Source organism: Phaethon aethereus (assembly GCF_964289735.1).
Source record: "Phaethon aethereus genome assembly, chromosome: Z".
Taxonomy (NCBI): domain Eukaryota; kingdom Metazoa; phylum Chordata; class Aves; order Phaethontiformes; family Phaethontidae; genus Phaethon; species Phaethon aethereus.
Window position 1 is genome coordinate 48,335,077 of NC_138577.1, and position 22,819 is coordinate 48,357,895.

The window sequence follows — 22,819 nt, forward strand, 5'->3', positions numbered from 1 at the left end:
TACTCAAACTGACACATTACCCTCCCGCACACCAGCTTCTTCACATAAACTTTACGTCACTTTTGAAAATATAAAAGCACCACACAGAGAGTAATCCAAAATCCTCAAATACAAAAGGAGGATCAAAACGAAAAGAAATAAATCTGCACAGGTCAAAGACCTAAAATAATTTAGCATTCACTCCTAAACAGGATTTGAAGTAACAGATCATTTGCTTCCTCAGCACTCCTACTTTTACTGAAAATCTTCTGCAGCTTTTGCAAAAATGCCCAACAAAAATAAGAATTCCTATCTTGAGCAAACAGTATGTGCATGGACTTTTGAACTGCTGTTGGCATTCAATTCTGCACTGGTATCTCTGGATCGTGTTAATTGTGGCTATTCTTAAAACACCTGAAAGAAACTCGAGTTCAATGAATTTACAGAACTACTTCACAATAAGAGCCGTGCGTGTCAAAGGCCAACATCCTGACAAGCTGCCCGTTCCCGCGCACCACTAACAATTGCTCCCTATTATGTAAACACCAGCCTCCATCTTTTTAACATGTTTCCTATAGGCAGATTTTAGAAACGAGGTACACAGGGAAGTCCCTTCCCATAAGTATATTTACCTTTCTGCTGGCCTACCAGTCCAGTATCAGACAAATGCTGTACAACTCACCGTGTCTGTTTTTACCTGGTTTTTTTTGCAAACACATTCCCAGTTCTGTTTACAGTAGCCGAGGATTAGTGCGTTTATTTTTGAATAGGAGTAACACATGCTGAAAAAGGAGAATTCCTTCACTACGGATCTGACTGCAGGATGAGGTCTTATACATAAAATACACCAGAGCTCTGACGAATTGATTTCACTAGGATACACAAAGGTACGCACTGCAGAAGCAAGACTTCCATTTTATTATTTTTACGATTCCTTTGCTAATTTTAGCTTTTTAGTGTTTCATTTACATATAGTTTGCTTACACACTTCCAGATTCCTGCAAATTTCTGATAGAAGGTCATCCTAAAGCTATCAAACTAGCGCAGACCTTCCTAATCGTCTCCCAGAAGAATGAGAGTAGGGCTCACTGCCTTACAGGCTGCAGCTGCACTGCAATTAGGAGATACGGCTGCAGTATGTTAGATATATTTCAATTACACTTAATTTTGTTAGCCTCATATAACAAAACAGTTAAAATAGAGAAACACGGACGTCACTGTAGGCAATTAATTTGAATAAGCATCCAGTGTACAACAAAATGAGCCTGCATACCCCTCACCGAGGACTATGTTACCACAGCTTTGCTACTGCTGGTACATGAACTAGGGAGATTAAAGCTCGCACAAGCATGTCTACACAAGCTGTAATAATTACGGATCTGATTGCAGTGTGCATACAGGAGGAAAAGCATTTTGCTTTTTTTTCAGATCTACAGCGTTCTGTGGAGATAGATGTGTAGAAAACTGAGAGCTACCACTTCAAAATCATGTTAATGTGAATATAGAGATGACAAAACAACCTCCTTCCCTTTACTCTCAATAAGTCTGATGCTTCTCGGATCTGCTGCACAGCCCTTGGAGAAAGAAATTTCAGTAATTCAAGAGACAACTAAATACCAAACAGGCACTTGCTGCAGGACAAGTCTGCATATGATCAGCAAAGATTATTTCATGTAAAGAGAAATTCTACAGTTCTATTGTTGAACAGATGACCTAAATGAGAAATTCAGAGGAAACTGACAGTACAACAAAAACCAACCTTAGTCTGTTTTGAATTACCAGGAGTGTAACCGGAGAGTTACTTGCGATTGTAAGAAGAGTGTATTTCTAAATTCAGAGTTGGTACATGGTATTTTGCTGTGTTTGATTTAAAAGACTCCAAAATATAAGGAAGAGGTGAGAAAACATAAAAGACAAATTCTGTTGCAATGTCAAGACAGAAAGAAAAATTGTATGACTTTTTTTTTTTTTTGCCATTCTGTCCTCGAAAAGATTCATTCACTCATCACTATGGTATTTCAAATTCAAGTGATGATAGAGTTGGCAATTAGAACAACAGCCTGGCCTCTGAAAAAGAAAATGAAAGCACACCAAAAAGCTAAAGAAACTTTTTATTTAACAGAAAACCATGAAAAAAATTATTTTCAGGGCCCTGTCACAACTTACCAACAATAGAGTCGTTGCACTCTACTGCTCTTGCCTGACAGAGAAGACTACATCTGCTCATGCAATTTCAGTGCTGGATTAGATACTAAAGGCTTTAGACTCCTATTTAAAATCTTAACTTCAAGAAAGAGTCACAAGTAAGTGAGGTCATATTGATAAAAGAGTAAATACTACTTCTGTACTGACAGTTCTATAATGAAAAGTAATTACAAGTGTTGATAGTCTAAATGTTGGAAAGCTTAACAATACTTGGTAGAAGTGTCCTCAGCATTAAAAAAAAAAGGTTTTCTACATAATACACAAGGTTTATAATGACAAGCCAGAAACACTGAAAAAAAACAAAGTAGTACTCAATGGTTTGAAAAAAAAACGACCCACCTATCAATGAACATATTAAATTGAATGCTATTTCATAAAAACTCCAAGTAACAGTGTAAGTAAAGCGACTCTCAATAAAGAAAAAAAAGGCATATACAGTACAGCTTAGAGCATCCTGTAGGATGTTAGTTTGTAAACAAACTGGATATACATTTAGCAGGAGGACAAAGAACTGTCAAGAAATGCCCCAGAGTGTCATATCACTTAAAAATTAATTTAACATGTATAGTTATTGTAGTTACTTCAGTTTAGAATTAACTACTGAAAAGAGGTGAGAGAGAAACACACACTTTTTGCCTGAGGTTTATGCATTATAATTCCACATCTTCTTTAAAATGTTATTTTTTAAATGTTATTTTCCTTTTAGGAAAGGAAATCAACAGCTTTCAAGAGTCTCACACAGAATTCTGACATTTTCTTTAGATCATATAAATTACTTCTTTCAGAGATCAGAAGGATATGGGAATATGCTTCTAATAAACAGAAGAAATGCATTCAGCTCCAGCAAATTGAATTCATACCAGCAAGCCTCACACATTAGTTGACAAAGAGAAAATGGTAAGGCTTACCATGCAGCTTTACAGACCAAAATAAACCATTTTTTACAAGAATAGCTCTCCTGAACTAAGTCTTAATAGTAAACAAAAATATTTAGATGATTCTGATTAAAAATTATTCTGACATATGGCTGATGCATACAATTCATTAGGAAATAAAGACATGGAATAATTACTCTAAGTATTTTAGGTATAAAATCCATGCAAATCCATGGATTACAAACTTTGCTGTTTATGAATGCAACATCACGCAAGAAAAGATCCACAAATCTTTACAGCTATTGGGGTTTGGTTTATGCCTCTGTCTTTTAGCAGATGAAAATGAGGGTAGCCTGAAATGTTCTTAATGAGCTTGGCACTGCTTCTGTAAGCAGATAAGCAAAGGCAGATCTCTCGGCCTTTACAGGGGCTAAAACATTTACCAGTGTGTGCATTTGCAAGAATAAGGCCTTATGCTTTAATCTATCTCCAGCCCAGAACTATTAATTAATTTCTCAGAACTGCATTATGAGAAGGCAGAACTGACAGTTCAAAACTTGAAATAACTTTTAAAACGGCTGAATAAAAAGGTAAGCCTGAGGGTTTATTCTTTTAAGGTTTCTCTTTCAAAAAATACATACGACATACCAGCGTAATAAAAATTGGACTATAATTGCTCCATCATTAGAAGCTTGTAAACAGCAGCCACTGTGCGCAGTAAGAAGATCAAGACAAAATGAAGTATTATTATATAATAATCTACTGCGTTTTAATCAAGTTTGTTCTACTGCATACCACTGCATATGGTAAAATCCCACTGAAAAAAAACAAGTCAAAGACTAGGTACTCTACTGCTTTATTTAAATGGGTGAACATTTCTCTGAAGGAGAAAGCATGGTAACTTAAGGGGCCTACTGATGCCAGACGTGCACCATCAGATCCAAGCAACTGCTGCGTAAGAATAGTTAGACAGACCTGTTTGCTGGAGATCTGAGCTGGACAGGGCTGCACGGTATTCTAGGCAGCAAAATTACTTTGATATCAAAAAGTTATCACCTGCCAAACGAGGGGTTTCTACATTTAACCTTAAAACTACACCATCATTGTTTCCTATATAAATGGTAGCAGTTACAGAAAAATACAAATACAGAGTTACTGTAGTGTTATAGTTCTGCATGTAAATACACCATAATGTTTCTCTGTGTAGATTAGGCCTAAAATACTGTATTTTAGGCTGGAGCGTTTAGGATTTTATTCCGTGACTGTATTAGAGCTTTTTAAAAAGAGGAAGCCGGTATGCTTTGGGAGTGTACATTCTCCCTACATCACTATGCCCAATTTTCAAAACAAAATCTTACAGTTTTCTTAACATGTTGTTATCTAGGAGACACATTAGTTAATTTAAGGAACCACGTTTCTTGGCACAGGTGAGACTGATGCCTTTTGTCCACGTTTGCTCATCGTATTTTTGCTTCCTCTGTCTACAGACAATTTCTCATGTCCTTGACAAAGAAGTGGCAAGTGAGGTTTATTTCTTGGGGTTTTTTTTAAGAGAAGTTGTAAATACTACCACTCTCGGATTCTGAGACACGAAAAGTAATTTTTAATTTTTTTTTTTTTATTTTAGGCACACTAGACTCAAGCATGCCTTTTAGCTGGGGAACTCAAACCTCCGTCCAGAATTATTTCGGCTGCGATCCAATAAGCTTCTCCACAGAGGCCGGTTCCCCTGCCAAAACGGAGCACGGCTTAAATCATATGGCCACGAAAAGGAGGGAGGACACGGAGCACACCCGCCTGCAGAAGCCGGTGGCACTCCAGCGTCGGGAAGAGGTGCGACGCTTGCCCATTACGTGACCCATCAGCCAGCAAGCACGACAGCAAGAGAAAGCTATATATACCCACGACATAGAGAGAAATACGTTATTTTTGTTCCTCCACAGAAACATGTCTTACTGGGGCAAGTGTATTTTCCCTTGACTCTCTTACAAGCCGAAATAGCCAGCGCAAGGCATCTCTTCCGTACAGCCCGAGTTACTAAAACCCGCCGCGTTCCCTCCTCCGGGAGGCCGGCTGGACGACCGAGGCGCTTCCACAGCGCCCGCCGCCGAGCGGAACGCCCGGCGGACGCGGGGACTGACCCCTGGCCCAGATGGCAGCGGCGGCCGCCGCCGGCCCCGCGCTCCCGGCGGGGACGGCGCCCGCCCCGCGCTGCGGGCAAGTTTTCCGCCCCCCACCCACGGGCCGGCGCGGGACGCGACGGGACGGGACGGGACACCCCCACGCCCCAGCGGCCCCCGCCCCGTCCCGCCGCCGGCAGCCCGGCCCGGACTTGCGCCTCAACTCTCCCGCCGCGCCGCTCCCCCCGGCACGCCCCCCTCACCGGCGATCCTCAGGCAGGTCTCCGTCCCGCCGGGGGGCGGCTGCCGCCGCTCCGCCTCGCCCCCCGCCGTCCGCGACGCCGCGCCCCGAGTTCTCTTCAGAGCCGGCGGCGCCGGGGCTGCGCGGCGCCGCGCCTCGGCCCAGCTCTTCCGCTTCATGGCGGAGAGGCGGCCGCGCCGCTACGGTGGGTGCGAGGCGGCCCGCCTCATCCCCGCCGCGCCGCGCCGCTCCCCGCGGGGCTCGGGCCGCCGGAGGGGAGTGACGCCGCGACGACGGCGGCGGCGGCTGACGCGTCTCCCCGGACACCGCCCCCTCCCACCGCCCCATGCACCTACGCCCCCCCCCGCCCCGAACCGACGGCAGCTCCCGGCCACCTCCCGGCACCGCCGCCCTCCGCCGCCTCTGATTGGGTCAGCGCGGTGTGGCGTCACCAGCGCGGAGCGGTGGGGACGGTGATGTCATAGCGGCTGCTCTAACAGGTGGGCCGGGGGAGCGCGGCGAGGGGCGGCCCACCTATCGCCGCCGCTTCGGGGCTGCTGGCGGCCGGTGGGGCGCTTGGCAGCTCGTCCCTGCCTCGCCCGCCGGCGTGGCGCCGGACTTTTCCCCGAGAGGGCTGCTGGTGGTGGTGGTGATGACAGCGTGACCGAAACGGGGCTCTTGGGGGTGCGAGGGCCCCGGCTGCGGCGTCAGCGCGCTCCCGCGGACGGGCCGGCGACGCTTGCGCCGGCATAAATCCACCGCCTTTGGAAATGAGTGTGTTCGGTTGCGTTTCTTGAGGTGTCACAGTGTTCCAGGTGCCTCTCGCGACACATAACCGAAAGAGGGTCCCCAAGGGGACGTGACGCTGTGCACGGCCAAATGAAAGCGGTCCAGTATGCGCAGCCGCCTTCTGGTCTGAACATTAAACGGATTTATCTGGAACGTTAAAATAGCCGGGTTTGAGTCTGCTGCTCAGACACAGCGGCTCTTTAAAACACACCATCCTTTTAAGTAGGCGCTGAAATAAAGCAAGCCTAGGGGTTAAAACAACTTCTGAAGACCACTCCCTCCCCACCTCTGTCTAACTGGCCATGACAAAAGCCCATCTGCTGGGTATGAGGTCACTGATTATCTCCCACTGGTTTCTACCTTTCACTGCGTAACTTTTTAAAATACTTTTTCTAACCAACACCAGAGACCTAAAATTCTGCTGACACTTTGAAAGAAAATTTCTGCCATGGGTGACCGTGGCCATCGTTGTTCCAATTCATTATGCGCGTGGGGATGGTCGTCTCACAGGGTGGCAGCAGACTCACTGAAGCTGTGGCCAGATGCAAGAGTCCGTCTCCACGCCACAAAGTCAGGGCCGGTGCCCTAAATAGGATCGTTCTTCCACTGAACCCTCTTCTCTGTCTTCCTCCCTCTTTTTGTTCGTCTGCACTTTGTGGATGTTTTCTGAAAAAGTGGCTTTGCTGGGATAACATGGAGGCCATGGTGAGGTTCACGTCATTATTGACATGGTGAGGGTGGGTGACTTCAACATACAGAGCTGTCAAACTACAACTTGATTCTTTCCAATCCCTTTTAAGAGTCCACCATTCTTTTGGCTACAGTTCGGCTCATTTAATGTATTTAAAACACAGCAATAAAACTATTCCTATTGTGCATTATTTTAATTCTACTGAAAGCAAAACAAGCAGAAAAACAGCTAGCTAAACAAATCCTTTAAAATCAAAAGCGCCAAGAACATGAAAATTAAATGACTGCAAAACAAAAGTGGAACTAGGACAGTGTCTTTGGGAGTGATGATCAGGTTAATGAAGCAGAGTGGAAGCACTACAAATAAATGGAATATTTATCATTCTTTCTTCTTGAAAATAAGTTTTCTGCATTTGTCATTTTTTTTTTTTTTTTACAAACATAAGACCAGTTTTATATCTTGCTTTCTGCTGTGGTTTTAGTAACATAGAGGCAGCTGCATTCCAGAGTTTCTGACATACTCAAAAATACCGAGTGAGGCTGGGGGAGCCCTGCAGGGAAGGGGCAGCTCCTTATTTATGAACGTAGGGGCAGTGGTCATGAAAAGCAGATTTCACTCCCCTGCGAGCCCTGGCTACCTGTCCCAGCCCCTTACACCAAGTTCTGAGGAAGCTTCCAGCCAGCCCTGAAATCAGGCAGGTTCAGAGGCTGCACATGGCTAGTTTTAGGGCTGGTTAGGCAAAGCAGGGAATTGAACGCAGCATTTTTACATTAGTAATCTCCTCCTTCTAAACACACCGTATCAAAATGTGTCTGTAATTAATAAGGTGCTAAGTCATAGTACCTTTAACGGTATTACATTGCTCTGTATCATTATGTTTCATAAGCAAGCCTTTTATTTTTTTGCCAAGGAACACTGCATTTAATTTCACATGCTCTTAATGGTGTAGCTCTCCGGAGCTTGCTCTGGGCCTTCCAGTGACCTTAATGGATGCAGGGACCAGCCTCGTCACAGAATACCGTTTTACAGTTGTGTTAGTGTTAAGGCTTAAAAGAGGAGAGAATTTGCAGGTGAAGTATGTATGAATAGTAGCATTTTACAGCGAAGGCCAAACATCAGAAACTGCAGAGGAGGATATGCTCCTCCATAGATCTTGGACAATCTTATTTTAAAATTGCTAAAAAGAAGTGGCTTATGGGTGAAAGAGGGCACATCTACTTTAATGAAAGCAATAGACTCTGCACATAAACATTTCTAGAAAAATGGATAATACGAAATCTGACCGAACTGCAAACAAAAAAGCTGTTGTCCTTAGCTCAGTTGTCTAGGGAAATAACTAAGGACATTTTTTCAGAGACTTCTTGCTCTGAGAGAAAGTTACACACATACAAGGGAGAATGTTCTCCTGCAAGTCTTCATAGGAAAACAGGTAATTGACTATGGCCTACTCCAAAAACTGACAATCTGATCAGAAATATGTTTAAGACACATCCCTCCCTGGTCTTACAGACCATATGATGCAAAAGAATTCCAGACAATGGATGACACATTTAAAATATTTATTTAAAACTATAAAATATTTCATAATGTCTGCCAGTGCCAGATGCAAAAGTCGGCATAAGCTTAAGTCCCAGTGTTCAAAACTGTGATGTTCCAAGGTATAATTTAATACAAGATTGTCACATGGTGCTGGAAGCTTCAAAACATCGCTGAGAAGTATTGGACTGAAAGCCAGTGTGATCTGCTGAAGGCAAGAATCCCAAGTTCTTCCTGCGCAAAACCAGATTTTTTAGTTTAGTGTGTCTTGAACAAAGCTTTTAAAAATATATTAGCACGATTGCTTGGTGAGGAAATAATAACCCACAGGATTTTTTTGCAATAAGCCTCAGCTGTGTTTTAGTTTTTGTTATCTTATATGCAATAGAAATAGCACTTTTGTGCCTATCTTCAGGTGCCAGGCGGTGTATTCTGTGCTCTGATTTTCTAGACAGGGTTTCAATGTCCCATAAAGACACAACAGTACCGATGCTGGTGGGGATTCGCTGGAGACTTGTTCTTGTAGAGCATGAATAAAAAAATCTATATACTGTGTGTCATATGTCAATAATCTGGGGTTTGTTTGTGAAATTTACTGTTTTAACTCCTGCCAGCTGCAAAACTGTGTTAATGTGAACATGATCCAGCCTGTTTTTATCAAGGTGCAAAAAATGAACTTCATTACCTGGAATGGAATGAGAATAAACATGTAAATGGTTGAATAAAATATTTGTTTATTCAAAGACATAAGTGAATCAAAGCAGAACTCTGACTTGCTACTAGTTCTTGTACAAATGTATACTAGCTCTACAGATTGCACAATATACTATATTCTAAACAATGACATAGGGGTTTTTTTAATTGAGTTATAGAAGCAAGAAACATTGAGGCATCTAATTGAATTAAATCTGCTGTAGCATCATGTTTCCTAATGATTTGATGATATTACTTTGTCATGTTGCCCCCCTCCTCATGCATTATTCCTCTACGGAATACCGCATTAAATGCCTAGAATCAAATGTGAAAGCAGAATGTAGGTGAACACCACGATGTCAAAAAAACCCCTCCAAACTTTGAGGCAGTTGTTCCATCAGCACTCCTATTGATTTCTGCAGGACTGTGATCAGCTTTGTGCAACCTCTGTTGGAAGTGGGACTACACAATGACACTTCCACAGGTCCCTTCAGCTGGCAAAATCACACAGTTCAACACAAGACTGTCTCCTTAGGATTCACAGGGGCAGCAGCCGAGATGGTAACGTTAAAGCAAACAGCTACAGGAGGAGACTGTAACTTTCACACAGAACAAAGCAGCTCACCTGGGCCTAAAATCAAAGCTCCTCCCTGCTGAGCGGGGTCTCCTTGAAAATCAAAAGCCGGGCCAGTCATTGCTCTCCACATACTCCTAATGCTTCCCAGGAGCACATTTGATTTCACATGAGGGCTCCGCACTAAACAAAATGGCAAAATACTTGTCATCTAGAAATACAAAAGTATATGAGGAGAACAACAAAATCGAACAGCTGCCATGAATAGTGTAGAGTTTCCCGATTATAAGTGTTTTGACAAAATATATAGCCTACAGGAGATGGTCTGGTGGGCAACTCCCTATTTACATTGTGATCATACCATTTTATCAGAGCATTCTTTTGCTTTCACCAAACAAGGTGAGAAAATTCTTCTTACCTGATACGTTATTGCCTTCACCTCTTTTCATGCCAAGCATTTTATAAATTTCCCTTTGTGGATCTACATACATTTCGTGTGTATACCCAGTTAAACTGCAAAAGGGCTGCAAAACATATGCATACAAAAAAAGTAGTACTTTTAAGGTTAAGACAGTAATTAGTTAGGATCTACTGACAGTGGGAAAAAATACTGCCACCCTGCTACCCCACCCCCTCAGTTTGGAAACCTATGGATTTGTCATGTTAACTTAAAGGCGAAAAAATTTTAAGCCCCAAAGCTTTTACTAAAACAAGCTTCCAGTGAAATCAAGATATTTCCTTAGCAGGCCCCAGTGGGTTTTAAACTGAAAGTTTTAATTACTCGCTTTATTCGTGTACTGCTATTAGAATTGCTTCATGAAAAGGAATACTATCCTCTTTTTCTGTGGTTGCATATGACCACCTTTTCACTTAGAGTGAAATCCCTCAATGCAGATGATTAAGACACAATAGAGAATACAACATATTTAATGACTACTTTATTTACCTTGATGTGATGATAAGATGACTGTCCAATAACTATAAGCCTCACATTTGCTTCCTAGAACAGAACATGGGTATTGAAACTGTAAAGAGGAACTTGGTGTTTCCGCATGGCTGCAAAGCATTAGAAAAATCTGGTGTCCTGAGTTAATGACCACAGTGCACTGAGTTAAAATTATTTGAAATTAACATCACTTACATGTTTGGAGCCTGCACCTTTGTCTATCATCCACAGCTAGCAGCTACATTAATTTATTAAGTGAAAAATTATTTTTAAACATAACTTTTAAGTGACAGATGTGTAAACTTTAATCTTTCTGTAGCATTAGTAGCATCATCTTTTCAATTGACTGCAACCTGCTATGGTTTTGGACATTCAAAATCTTCACTGAGTTGCACCTGCATCTGAAGAAGCAGCATGCAAATACTGGTGCACACACATCTGTGATTTATATATACTGATACTCATTAATAGATATAACTTGCATCTGCGTGTACTGCTGTCTTTTGCAGGTGCAACACTAGGCCTGAGTCTAAAATAGAGGCCAAAACTTAACATTCATTTGGATGCCAGTAAAGCAGTTAATAAAATGTAACGTTCTTTTAACATTAGAGTATAATACTTGCCATTCTTATACAGAATCATTTTGCTTGTTATGAAAAGAAGCCCTCCTAAAAACAGAATACTCACACTAAGAAAAGTATGGATGGTTTTGATTCTCTGTATACATTTGAGCAGCCAAATTAGGAAAATGTCATTCTGAGTAACACTGATTGAGCAGTTTAGAAAAATCCGTCCTGAGAAGGGGAGCTGCCAAAGAAATTGCCCCTTTTCATCCCCAAATTCCTAGTCCATCTAAGGCTTGCTTGTCAGCAAGGAGCTGAGTCTCTGTCATCAGCTGTGCTGCTGTTAGGAATAAAATATGACAGAATTTCAATCGGCAGCCTAGAAGAGACAGATTGACCTTCCACATTTAGCAGGGGATCATTGTCTTTCTCTGGTATCTCCTACCACCCAACAAATACCCATCCATAGCAACCCCTGCCCACTCCATTTCTCCCTTCTGTCACTATGTCACTCCTGTTTGTGCAGCTGCCTGGAGAACAGGTCACGCAACTGATGCAGCTTACAAATAACCATCGAAAAAGAGACTATTTTTAATCCAGATCAATTTTCTGATTCTGTTCCATGCACAACCATCAGTCAGCTGTACTGGCATAATGGAAAGGGCAGTAGTTAGTTAGTGGTCAGGAGAAGACAGCTGCCCAGGGCACTTACTAATACCAAAAGAAATGCCTGTCAGATGTTGTCTAACTGTTCAGAACACAGCAGAAAAAAACAGCACCAAGCTAGCAGGGCAGGAGAAGTAATGCTGCTCCAACAGAGCATGTGGTGCTGTAAATCCTTTCCTGGGTCTCCTAGGCAGATACATTATGGCTATTGTAGCAAACAATGAAAGTGCTAGCTTTCTTCTGAGCCTTTTTTTGATTCCTCAAAAGTTTATGCCTCATGCAAGCCTGCAGTGGGACATAACAAATCTGATCGACTACAGCAAACCCATGTACATATTAAGGGCACAGTACTTACTTGTAAAAATGCCTTGGGGACTTTTGCCAGGTCTTCTACATACTCCTTACAAGTGTAACATAAAAAATTCTGCAACATAGCCAGATGGATGTGTCAGAAACAAACATAGTTGCATAGCAATGAAGCATCAGATTCTGACTTCAGGCACAAACCATTTTGAGGTGATCAGGAACTGGGAATAGGAAGGATTAAAGTTCTTTGCAGTCACCAAATTTGGATTAGGATCCTGGCTTAATCCAGGCCTGAACAGGGACACTGGGCTTGGGGCCTTGCTTGGGCCTTACTGCCCACAGGGACCCGGATGAGTTTGAGAAGTGGGTCCACGTGAACCTCATGAGGTTCAACAAGGCCAAGCGCAGGGTCCTGCACCTGTATGAGTACGGGCCGGGTAACGAAGGGATGGAGAGCAGCCCTGCTGAGAAGGACTTGGGGGTACTGGTGGATGAAAAGCTGGACATGAGCCAGCAGTGTGCTCATAGCCCAGAAGGCCAACCGTATCCTGGGCTGCACCCAAAGCAGCGTGGCCAGCAGGGCGAGGGAGGGGATTCTGCCTCTGTGCTCCGCTCTGGTGAGATCCCACCTGGAGTTCTGCATCCAGCTCTGGAGCCCTCAGCACAGGAAAGACATGGACCTGTTGGAGTGGGTCCAGAGGATGGCCACCAAAACGATCAGAGGGATGGAACACCTCTCCTGTGAGGACAGGCTGAGAGAGTTGGGGTTGTTCAGCCTGGAGAAGAGAAGGCTCCAGGGAGACCTTACTGCAGCCTTCCAGTACTTAAACAGGGCCTATGAGAAAGATGGGGACAGACTTTTTAGGAGGGCCTGTTGCAATGGGACAAGGGGTAATGGTTTTAAACTAAAAGAGGGCAGATTTAGACTAGATATAAGAAAGACATTTTTGACAATGAGGGTGGTGAAACCCTGGCACAGGTTGCCCAGAGAGGTGGTAGACGCCCCATCCCTGGAAACATTCCAGGTCAGGTTGGACGGGGCTCTGAGCAACCTGATCTTGTTGAAGATGTCCCTGCTCATTGCAGGGGCGTTGGACTAGATGACCTTTAAAAGCGCCTTCCAACCCAAACTATTCTGTGATTCTAGTTTTTTTTATCGGGATACTTGAGGAATGCAAGGGCTGGCTTACCAGCTGGGAAATCGGGGGAACACAATACTTGTTTCCTTGAACACCCAGCTGAACAATTATTTCCTTTCGGGTTAACTACTGTATCGTTTTACCACAGAGCGGCTGTTCTTAGAAGCAGCACAGATCTGCGTTATATTTTTTGTTCTCTCTGCCCCAGCCTGGCTTGTGCGAACCCCCTGCTCCCCCCCGCTCCTTTCGCAGCCAAGCGGGGTCTCCGCGCACGGCGCCCGTGCGGGTTCTAGGCCGGCGAGCCAACCCTCCCGGGCAGCCGTTCCCTCCTCACCCGCACGAACACCACGATCGCTTTTCGCTCCCCGTACAGCGCCTTGAAGGGGACGCTCCTCCCGTCCGCGTCCACCACCAGGCAGCGGGCGGCCTCTCGCAGCTCCCCCGGCTCCGGCCGCTGCCCGCAGCCCCGCGCGCTGCCGACCTGCTGCGTGACGGGGGCCACCGGCGGCCCGGCCATGGCCTGCTCCCGCTCCGCCGCCTCTGCCGGGCCTGCCCGGACGGCGAAAGGGGAGGAAGAGAAAGGCGGAGCCGGAGGGGAAAGCTGGGGGGTCGTGTGACTGCGAGGAAGTGGCGGGGCTGGGTGAGAGGTCACCGGCGACGTAGCCGTGGCTGGCGGCGCGCCAGGGCCGGCGGCGCGGCGCTGCGGGCCTCTCGCCGCAGGAGGCGTTGGTGAGGTTGCGGCCTCGGGACGAAGAGAGCGAGAAAGGGAGAAATCCGCTGCCGCAGCGGCGGCGCGCCCGTGGCAGCCGGGATGCAGTTTGTGCTTGGGGAGCAGAACGGGGTCACACCCAGCCTGCCGGGAACTGTGCGCGACCGGGAGCAGCAGCGGCGTTATCACACAGTCTGGAGGCCGGGGTTTGCGCCGCGGCCTGCCACTGCCTTTCAGGGGGCTGCGCGCCAGCTAGGAAATCCTGTGTTGGAGGAACTGCCGAGCTGCTGGGTCGGGAAAAATAGACCCGGTTTCCTTACTGGAGTAGGAGCAGAACTTCATGGGACTGCGGCAGGTGAATAGCAGAGGATGCTCCGCAGTCCAAATGCTCGTCTGAGTGTACCCAGTGCACACACAAATGAGTGAATGGAACAGATCTTCTCAAAATAAGAAAAACACTAGGCAGTTGAAGAGTATCTTAGCCTCTTGGATTGTTGTGTTGGCTGAAAGCTTAGGAGGAGGAGAGTACTTTGTTTTTCTTAGTAAGCAGAGAAAAGGGAGTATTGGAGGGAATAGAACTGGGGGAATCTGCAGAAGTTATTCTCCTTTATGAAGCTTTCTGATGATGTTTGTTCCAGAGTCTGTCTTGGCAAACTGTCCCAGTGTCTATGTTGTTAATGTTAGTCAAACTTATATCCCCTGTACTTTGGGTTAAGCCCATTGCTTTTATATTACCAGGAGTGAGCACATAGAATAGGTTAATCCCCTTACTGCACTGACTTTTCAACTATACACAGACTACTGCTATGTTGCCCTCAATCTTCTGTTTCCTAGACTAAATAACCCTTTTTTTTCTTTTCTTTTTTTTTTTTTTTACTATTCTTTCTTCTCGTAGGCCATGTTTTCTAGAATTTCTACAATACAGACTTTATAATTTCCTCTGGACTGTCTACATAATTTCTGTCATTCCTGAACATTAGTGCCTAAAACTAGACACAGTATTTTAGCCAAGCATTAGGTTTTCTTCACATCTTGGGTCTGAATATCCAGTTAAAAATTCTGGCATTGCCTTTGTGCTTTTCGCAACAGCACAGTTTTGTTGATTCCTGCTCAGCCTGAGAGCCACTATCACTCCCAGCTGCTTTGCTCCAGACCTTCCCTAGAAGTGAGTGCATTACCACCATTTCTCTTACAACACTCAGTGAAAGAAATTCTCTCTGTCACAATGTCTGAAAAGTCAAATTAGCTCTGTATAAGACATTTACACAGGATGATACAACACAGTTGGCCTTCCAGTTGGGATACCTCCCAGCTATGTTTTAAAACTCTTGCCAGAAAGACCTTCGGGGTGTGTAAGCTGTTTTGTGCCATGTCAACAGCAAAGACAAGTCAGCTCTGCATTATAAATTACATGAGGGAAAGTGGTCCGTGGCTGGTAGCTCTTCACAAGCTTCCAGCACACACACACAGGTTAAAATACCCAGCCTCTAGTATAGCCCTCTTGTTTCAGTAATGAAAGTTTATTTCATGATACGGATCCAGCTTGTGGCTTTGCCAGGTTAACTGTGATCATAATATAATACTTTGCTGAGCTAAAAAAATTGGTGTGTGAATGTTAGCAGAGAACTTCTGTGTTTGGCTATGGCTGTGTACTTCAAGGACTGAACTTGCAGGCCAGTGTGCCCTCACAATGACTTTGATTTAAAAGGCAAAGAGCTCAAATAGGTAAAGAATTTCTGAAAATTGTAAAACACATATTCTGCTAGATAAGAATTTGGACAGTATTAATTCCCCATTGTTGTTGTCATGAGGCTTCTTTGTTCACTTAACTGTTACCTATGTATCATGCTGCCAGACAAATTTCTTCAGCTAGCAGCCCATGAACCAAACGTGGGCTGTGCAGCACTGCTCTGCGGTCCTCAGCAGTATTGATGGGAATGGCCTGCCTACCTTGACTCCTGCAGGACATAGCAAAGCAGGGAGAACTGACCACTTTTGACATGCTTTGCTCTTCATCTTGAGGATGAAGTGGGCAGGCTGCGCACAGAACCTTTCTGTGTTACAGCTGCAGTAAAACCTCTGGGTAGCACGGACTGTGTTGGGCAAGGCCCAGGGGCACTTGGTCATCAGTACAGCTTAGACCAGGGCCCTTGCCATTGCAGCTGAGAATAAGAGCCCGCAGCAGTTACACCACTACAGGAGATGTGCTGCCACAGCCTCTGAACAGGAGCATGGATAGGGATGAAGCTGCTGATGGAAAGATTTGGTCAGGGTGGTGTCACAAACTTAAAGGATGCTGTCCCGGCTCAGTCTGTGCATAGCTGACTTTGTGCCTAGAGTCCAGAGAGCTCCTTCTCACTTGATTCCAAATGAAGTCTCCCAGGAGCCAGCCTGTCTGGGAGAGCTGGTAAGCATTCCTACTAAGCACATCAAGACTGCCTGCAGACCTCACTCTTTTATGCTATTTGACTTCCTTAAACTAGCTGAAGAAGCATATCCTTAACACCTGGTTTCTGCAGTAGACAGTTGAGGAGCAGCAACTTTCTTCTGAGGATATTTGCCAAAGCATTCTCTAAGGCCCCTTAAACAGTGTGGTTCTAATTTTTGGTGGAGATTCTTAACTGTTGCTAGAATACAAATACAAATTGCTGTCACCCCCAGTTTTATGGAGAAAGAACAGAGTCAAAGGCAGTTGAACACTGACATGTTCTCTGAAAAAAGAAAAACTCAAAATTAGCAGTCACTTTTGAAGGCTGAAGCGTAAAGCCTTTTGTTTATGTATGTTTAACAAAAATACAGGTATAGGTTTCACTGACTTAGATGAGAAGAAAGACTCCATATCTAATATTCTGGACAGTACTGACTGTCTAAGAGTACAGTCTTTTATAACCATAAAATTCTTCAATATGAGCTGTGATGAGGGAAACTCCTCCTTCTTCCCCTTCTCCTCTTTTCTTTATAGTTCTTAAATACAGAAATCTTAAAAAATAGCCGTCCAAGTGATGTCTTTTTAAGTGTCTTAAGGAGGATCAGTTAGTACATTGGCATTATTAATCATGATGTAACATTCAAGATGCAAGTAATTCTCTTCACTGCAGTGAAATTTACAGTTGTAAAGAGAAACTTATCTAATATTTAATTAACCAAGGGTTGGGTTACTTTGTGCTGTGGATAGGAAATTCAGATCCCTACCATTTCAAGAGGAAGAAAAATAATTACACCCAGATGTGGAATAATTTATTTGTTCTCTACTAAATAGTGAAACACAATTCCAGCTGTAATTATGCAACCTGAATTCCTTTATTTACAGCAGCTGAACAAAATATCTGACAAGAGAGAGTGGCCTGTATCAATAGCATGAACACTGTCTAGAGTATGTGGTGTGTATTTGTAAAGCAACATGTTATTATCAATTTACTGTAAGATGTATTGTTTATTTTGAACAAGTATATTTGTTGTTCTTGTTTATCCAAGTGTTATTTAGCTAGAGATAACATGGTTATTACTTATCAGCTAAAAATAAATTAGTGTTTACAATTCCAGAGTAAAAACTTCATATACTAAGTGCTAGCTAAGAATGAGTTGTTTTTAAACCGTTGTTATAGTTACAAAGCAGTAAAAAGTGTACTGTCCAGTAGATAAGAGGCTTTTTTCTTTATGATTGCCTTCCATTGTTTCCTTAGTGTCATGATATACAGGGATTACACTAGACTTCTTGGCATAAGGTCATGGGACTGATTAGGGGAATAATTTGCAGCTTTGAAAGTCATGTTGCAAATGCTGGCTTCATCTCCATTTCTTCTACCTAGAATGTGTTCTCTGTCTCCTGATGTGGTTTCTTTTTAGTTTTACTTTCTATTTTTTTTGCTGAGGGAGGAGATACTACAGTTTCAGAACTTGCCCAAGTTTTGTACTTTGCGTTTTCACTCCTGTTAAAAATTATTCAAGATTATTTACAAGACTAAGGGCTTTGTAAGTCTGGTTGCAGTGTCAATATGTGTTGCGTACTGATTAACTGTTTTTTCACAACACAAATAATGTAATTAAAAATCTACTGTAATAGTTTAGTGATCATAGTGAGATATGGAGAGAAAAATTTTCTCCTGTTATATTTGGCATATTTAATTTTGTAATACAAGCCGTACGGAGAGAGCAGTGCTCTTTACAAACTTTACTACACAACAAAATGTAACAATATTAAGTAAAATGCCCACACTGGTTAATATAACCTCAAGGCATAAAGAGAGCCTTTAATGCATTTAGTAAGAGCTCTTTGTATTTGATCTATTTCTGTTTTGCAGCTAGCTACTCTGTGTGCTGCAAATGAAAAACAGAGGTGACCATCTACATGTTAAGAATAGTAAATTGTGTGTGGAGATGCTGTTTACTCTGAGTGACACTCGTTTGAATCTTTGTTTAAAGAGCTAAGGGGAAGCAAGCCTCTCACCTGAAGAAATCATGAGTTAAACAGGTGAGACAAACAAAAAGCAAATAAAAGATACGCTGCTATCCAAACTGGCCAAACAGACTTGTCTGAAATCTTGTTAGCAGTAAGGCTCTTGGAAAGTAAGCTAATTATCTTTAGTGTTTAAATTACAGTGTAAACTAGATCAGAGGATTAAGAGATGAAGAATGTGAAGAAAAGCGGAGGTGATCTCATGGAGTGTTCATGCCAAATTAAGCCTTGTTATTTGAGTCTCTTGCACTGGTGTCTTACAAGGTATACAAAAACTTTCTTGACAGCTTTAGGTACTGTTCCTTTTTCTACTTCCAGCAGAACAATCTAAAACTTTTTCTTCCCTCCTTCCCCCCGCCACGTTCTACTGTTTTCTGCCTATGCAGGAAAAGCATACCGTAAGAAGGTGGTAGTTCCCAGCTGCTATTTCTATTTTCTGTGCTCATAGAGAGCTGGGTGCGTACTTAGCAGTGGATTCAGTTCAAATGGCTCTTTTACATATGGCAACATTGACATTTAGCTACTGTTAGGAATTACCTTCCTGAGGCCAGTGGATGGTATAATATATTTGCTGGAGTCTAATAACTTGAGCTAATTTTAGGACACACTTGAAACAGATCTCATTTATTTCCTGGTATATAATTAAAAGTAGCGTCACTTTAACATCAGACATATCTCTTGTGCCTCTTTGCTAGAGGGATCAATTAGGAACCTGGGCCAGTTCCGACACAGAGGTGGATTTGGGTTTTTTGGTACGCACTTAAGCTTGACTGACTGCTCGTATCCTGAGGACTACAAATCCATGGCCAGTGTCCACCCTCCTCCCTTTCAAAATGGCTAAAATATATTGCCTAATTATCTCTTATTATTGTGTATCTGACTGACATGATGTAGACGCCAAACTCGGACAAAGTAAGCCATAGGTTTCATTTAGTAAGGCCTTCTTGAAGAAATTATTTAAATAAGAAAAAGGAGTCCAAAGGTAAAGTCTCTAATGGCCGTGATGCGAATCCTCTGTCAGGACCCTTAGAAATCACAGCTTTCCAGCTGGCTCTTCTAAGAGGGCCTTTAAAATCCTCTCCAGTGGAAATAATGTGTTGGGTTTGTTAACAAAGAAAACTTCCACCACAGCCAGTAAAATTCATGCCAGAGCTGAGGCGGAGGGCCCAGCCCTGAAAGCCTTTTGGATCTGGAGTTTGTGTGGATGTCGTGAATCCTGCACTTCGTGCTTTGAGAGCTGATCCTTGGCTTAAGGCTCGAGAATCTGGCCCCTTCTGTATCTTCCAGTGTTTAAACAAGAAAGCTGTTCTTCCTGCTTTTTGCATCATAATTATGTTACTTGCTTCAGCGAAGATGTCAATCTGCTTCAGGAGATTTTTACTTCTTAATGAAGCTATTTATTCTTTCCTTGTTTTTCAATTGCTGTTTTCAATTCTCTTAATACAAAAATTACTAATGCAGTCATTTGTTTATGCACAAAGCTAGCAGTAAAAGTGAGGAGGAGAATGAAAGAGGTTAATACAAATATGTTAAATATACGTTAGTGACAGGCAGCCATAAATGAAAATGTATTAATGTCAGCTAGAACACAACTTCTCTAACTGAAACATCTGTAAATGTAAAAAAAAAGTGTTATGTTTCTTTGCATATTGGTGAAAGGTCATTTCAATTAGTTCCAGTTTATGCGGTATTGTTCCACTACACCATTATCTTTCATGTTACAAGTTAGCATGTGCAACATCCTTCTGCCTGCAGCCAAAGATTTCACACATACGAGCTGAAGAATGAAGTACACACACACACAGAAAAAAAAAAAGCATGGTAAAGGAATGAAAAATGGCTGATTACATTCTCCTCAAAACTCTATTAATTTTTCTTTTTTGTATTTTCCTCACTGTTCCTTTATAAAATGTTTGTAGTAATTGTAACTTTATTTCCTTGATGCTGATTTTCATGCATCAATAATTTGCTAAAAGCAGCTTCTGACATTTCGGCGTAGTACATGAGTCAGATTATTTTTTCAGACAGAATTGACTTGGTCTTGTGCTCCCTCCAGAAAGTGTGATCAACAGCCACTGTTTTAAAATTCTCATTAGGCACTTTAGCATTCAAGATGTGGCCCTGCCATGGTTTCTGAAGTCCTGACGTAGAACTCTAGTGACTTCAATATAGGTTTGATCATAAAAATAAATTAGCTAGGTATCATAACAGTCAATCTGTAAAACATACTTGTTTCTATGCTGCTGCTACCGTTAATTCTACACAGGGAAATTCTTTAAAGAAGCAGTAGTTGCTTGAAAATATCTGATGAGTGAAGACAGTCTAAGTGGGATCAGCACAGTGTCTGGAATTGCCATGCCAGCAGGAATCACTTCTTGCTAATCTAATTTGTGTGACCCTTTCTGAGTGGTTCTAACCACTGTTGCTTCTCTTAAATGGGAAGACTGTAGGACAGAAGAAAATGAATCAGAATTGTTTGGGTGATCTTTGTGGATCCCGTCCTACTTCCCCTGCTTAGGAGGCTGCTAATAGCTAAGGCCCATGAATCTAAGCAGGGATTACGTATGTATGTATGTATTTATTTATTTATTTAAATGAATCTTTAAATGGCTTTTGATCAGCTTAGTCTGTAGGCATATTTATTCTACTTTAAAATGTCTTCTTCGGGAAGTATGGTTCACTTGGGAGATGCATGTGTAATTATTCTTTTCCTCTGTAATCCATTTTTCACATGGGCGGGGTGTGTGTGTAGCTACTTTGGAATGCTTCTGCTGTGGCCTGATGCCTCTGTGTCCTTATGGCAGTGAGTTTTGACTAAAAGCTTTAATAAGATACTTTTAAAAATCATACTTTTAGTTATTTTTCCTTGTATATCTGTGCAGCTATATTCTAACTAGATCATTGTAATTCAGCCTGTGTTTCCAACAACATAATAAGGAGCTTGTTCACACTTGAGAGTTAATTCTTATTAAAGTAGATGTAAATTTAATTTCTGTAGCTACTGCTGAGTAACTCCACTTGTGGATGTGCTTATTTGAACTCTGCTTATCTGAAATAACTTTCAAATAATGAGACTAGATCAGAATAAGGAATGATTCTGCAGGAAAAGCTATGTAAAAACATGAAGTTGTTCAGAATATCTATACCTCATATTGTGGACAAGCTGTGAGAATTCTTCTAGTGTGGTGCTATTTTAGCTTTCTCTGGGAACTTCAGGTGATAAGATTTCGGAAAGTCTGTTGTTATCTCTGATGTCACTCAGATAAGAGAGCTTTTATTTCATTTGAAATTGAACTAAGAGGATAGCTTTCTTTGAAGAAAATCGATGGTAATCTTCTAGAGTAAGTTATTTACTGGATTCCAGTTCCAGAAAAAAAAGCATGAAGAACAGGGAGTCAACAGCTGGCTTGCTGTGCCAAATGATGGATATCTTTGTGCAGAGAGGGTGATACTGTCTGTCTGCAGTTTTCCACACAAATTTAAGTATTATAATAATAAAAAAAAGAGGTCCTTCCTTCCTCAAGTTCTAAAGAGTTAGAGTCCTAGAAAGAGTTTTCCCACATAAAGGGGAAAAACTGTCTATTGTAGGTGTAAAAATTCCATTTTCCTGGGTGCACCATCTTCTGTGCGTTACTGAGGCATTTGTGGGATGTAGACAGTGATTTCCTTCTACGCCTAATGTGCCACAAAATTTGGATCTACGTTTTTGCAGGATATACTAGAACTTGCACTGAAAGGCTTGTAAAAGATGGAGGGAATGGGAAAGTAATATGTCATGAGTGCAGAAGTCTCTGTTCTTAGTTCTCCTGACTGAATAACAAGAAATCACAAGCTTTCAGTAAAAAGTTAATGGTTCGGCTTCTGTAAACAAACAGAAGCTTGAAAATAGTACCTAAAAACTCAAATTCAACTTAAAAAGATCCCCAAATGTGCCATCCTTAAAAAGATTCTGGGTCAAGAGCTACCTTTATTTGAAGCTGTCAATATTGAAGTTACTACTGGCCACTTCTTTCTAATGCTTCCTATAAATGCTGCCATGGTCAGCCTGTCCCCCTTCAAATTAACAGCGCATGGCCTGTACTTGAAGGGGGTAATGTGGTTGTACCACATTTGTATCACTGTTCTAAAGTCTGAGTGAAATAATACCACTTTTCCCATTGAAACTGTGGCATGACCTCTCCAAGGTCTTACCAACTGTGGAGTAATCGCTGAGGGGCACTTTGGAAATTTACCCTCTAAGAACAACATTGAAACCGGGTGGAACGTAGCGCTAGTGTACAACGAGCCTGTACCATGGAGATTCCCTAGACAACCCTAGATGTTGGCAGCAT

At 42.6% G+C, this 22,819-nt stretch overlaps 2 protein-coding genes across 2 annotated transcripts in view; both read right to left on the reverse strand.

The window, feature by feature from the left end:
* Positions 1 to 5,599, reverse strand: part of CDC14B (cell division cycle 14B) — a gene marked incomplete at both ends in the record, with an annotated part of 46,701 nt that extends 41,102 nt beyond the window's left edge. The window contains one exon of the mRNA XM_082013799.1: positions 5,443 to 5,599. Coding sequence (XP_081869925.1) covers positions 5,443 to 5,599 — 157 coding nt within the window. The remainder of the gene's footprint in view (positions 1 to 5,442) is intronic.
* A 3,394-nt stretch (positions 5,600 to 8,993) lies between these two features.
* PRXL2C (peroxiredoxin like 2C) lies at positions 8,994 to 13,840 on the reverse strand (the record flags this gene model as incomplete). The annotated part of the gene is made up of 6 exons (XM_082013009.1): positions 8,994 to 9,121; positions 9,755 to 9,886; positions 10,122 to 10,227; positions 10,650 to 10,703; positions 12,234 to 12,302; positions 13,658 to 13,840. 6 exons carry the CDS (start codon positions 13,838 to 13,840, stop codon positions 8,994 to 8,996), a joined length of 672 nt encoding a protein of 223 aa, XP_081869135.1.
* Positions 13,841 to 22,819: the final 8,979 nt, after the last annotated feature.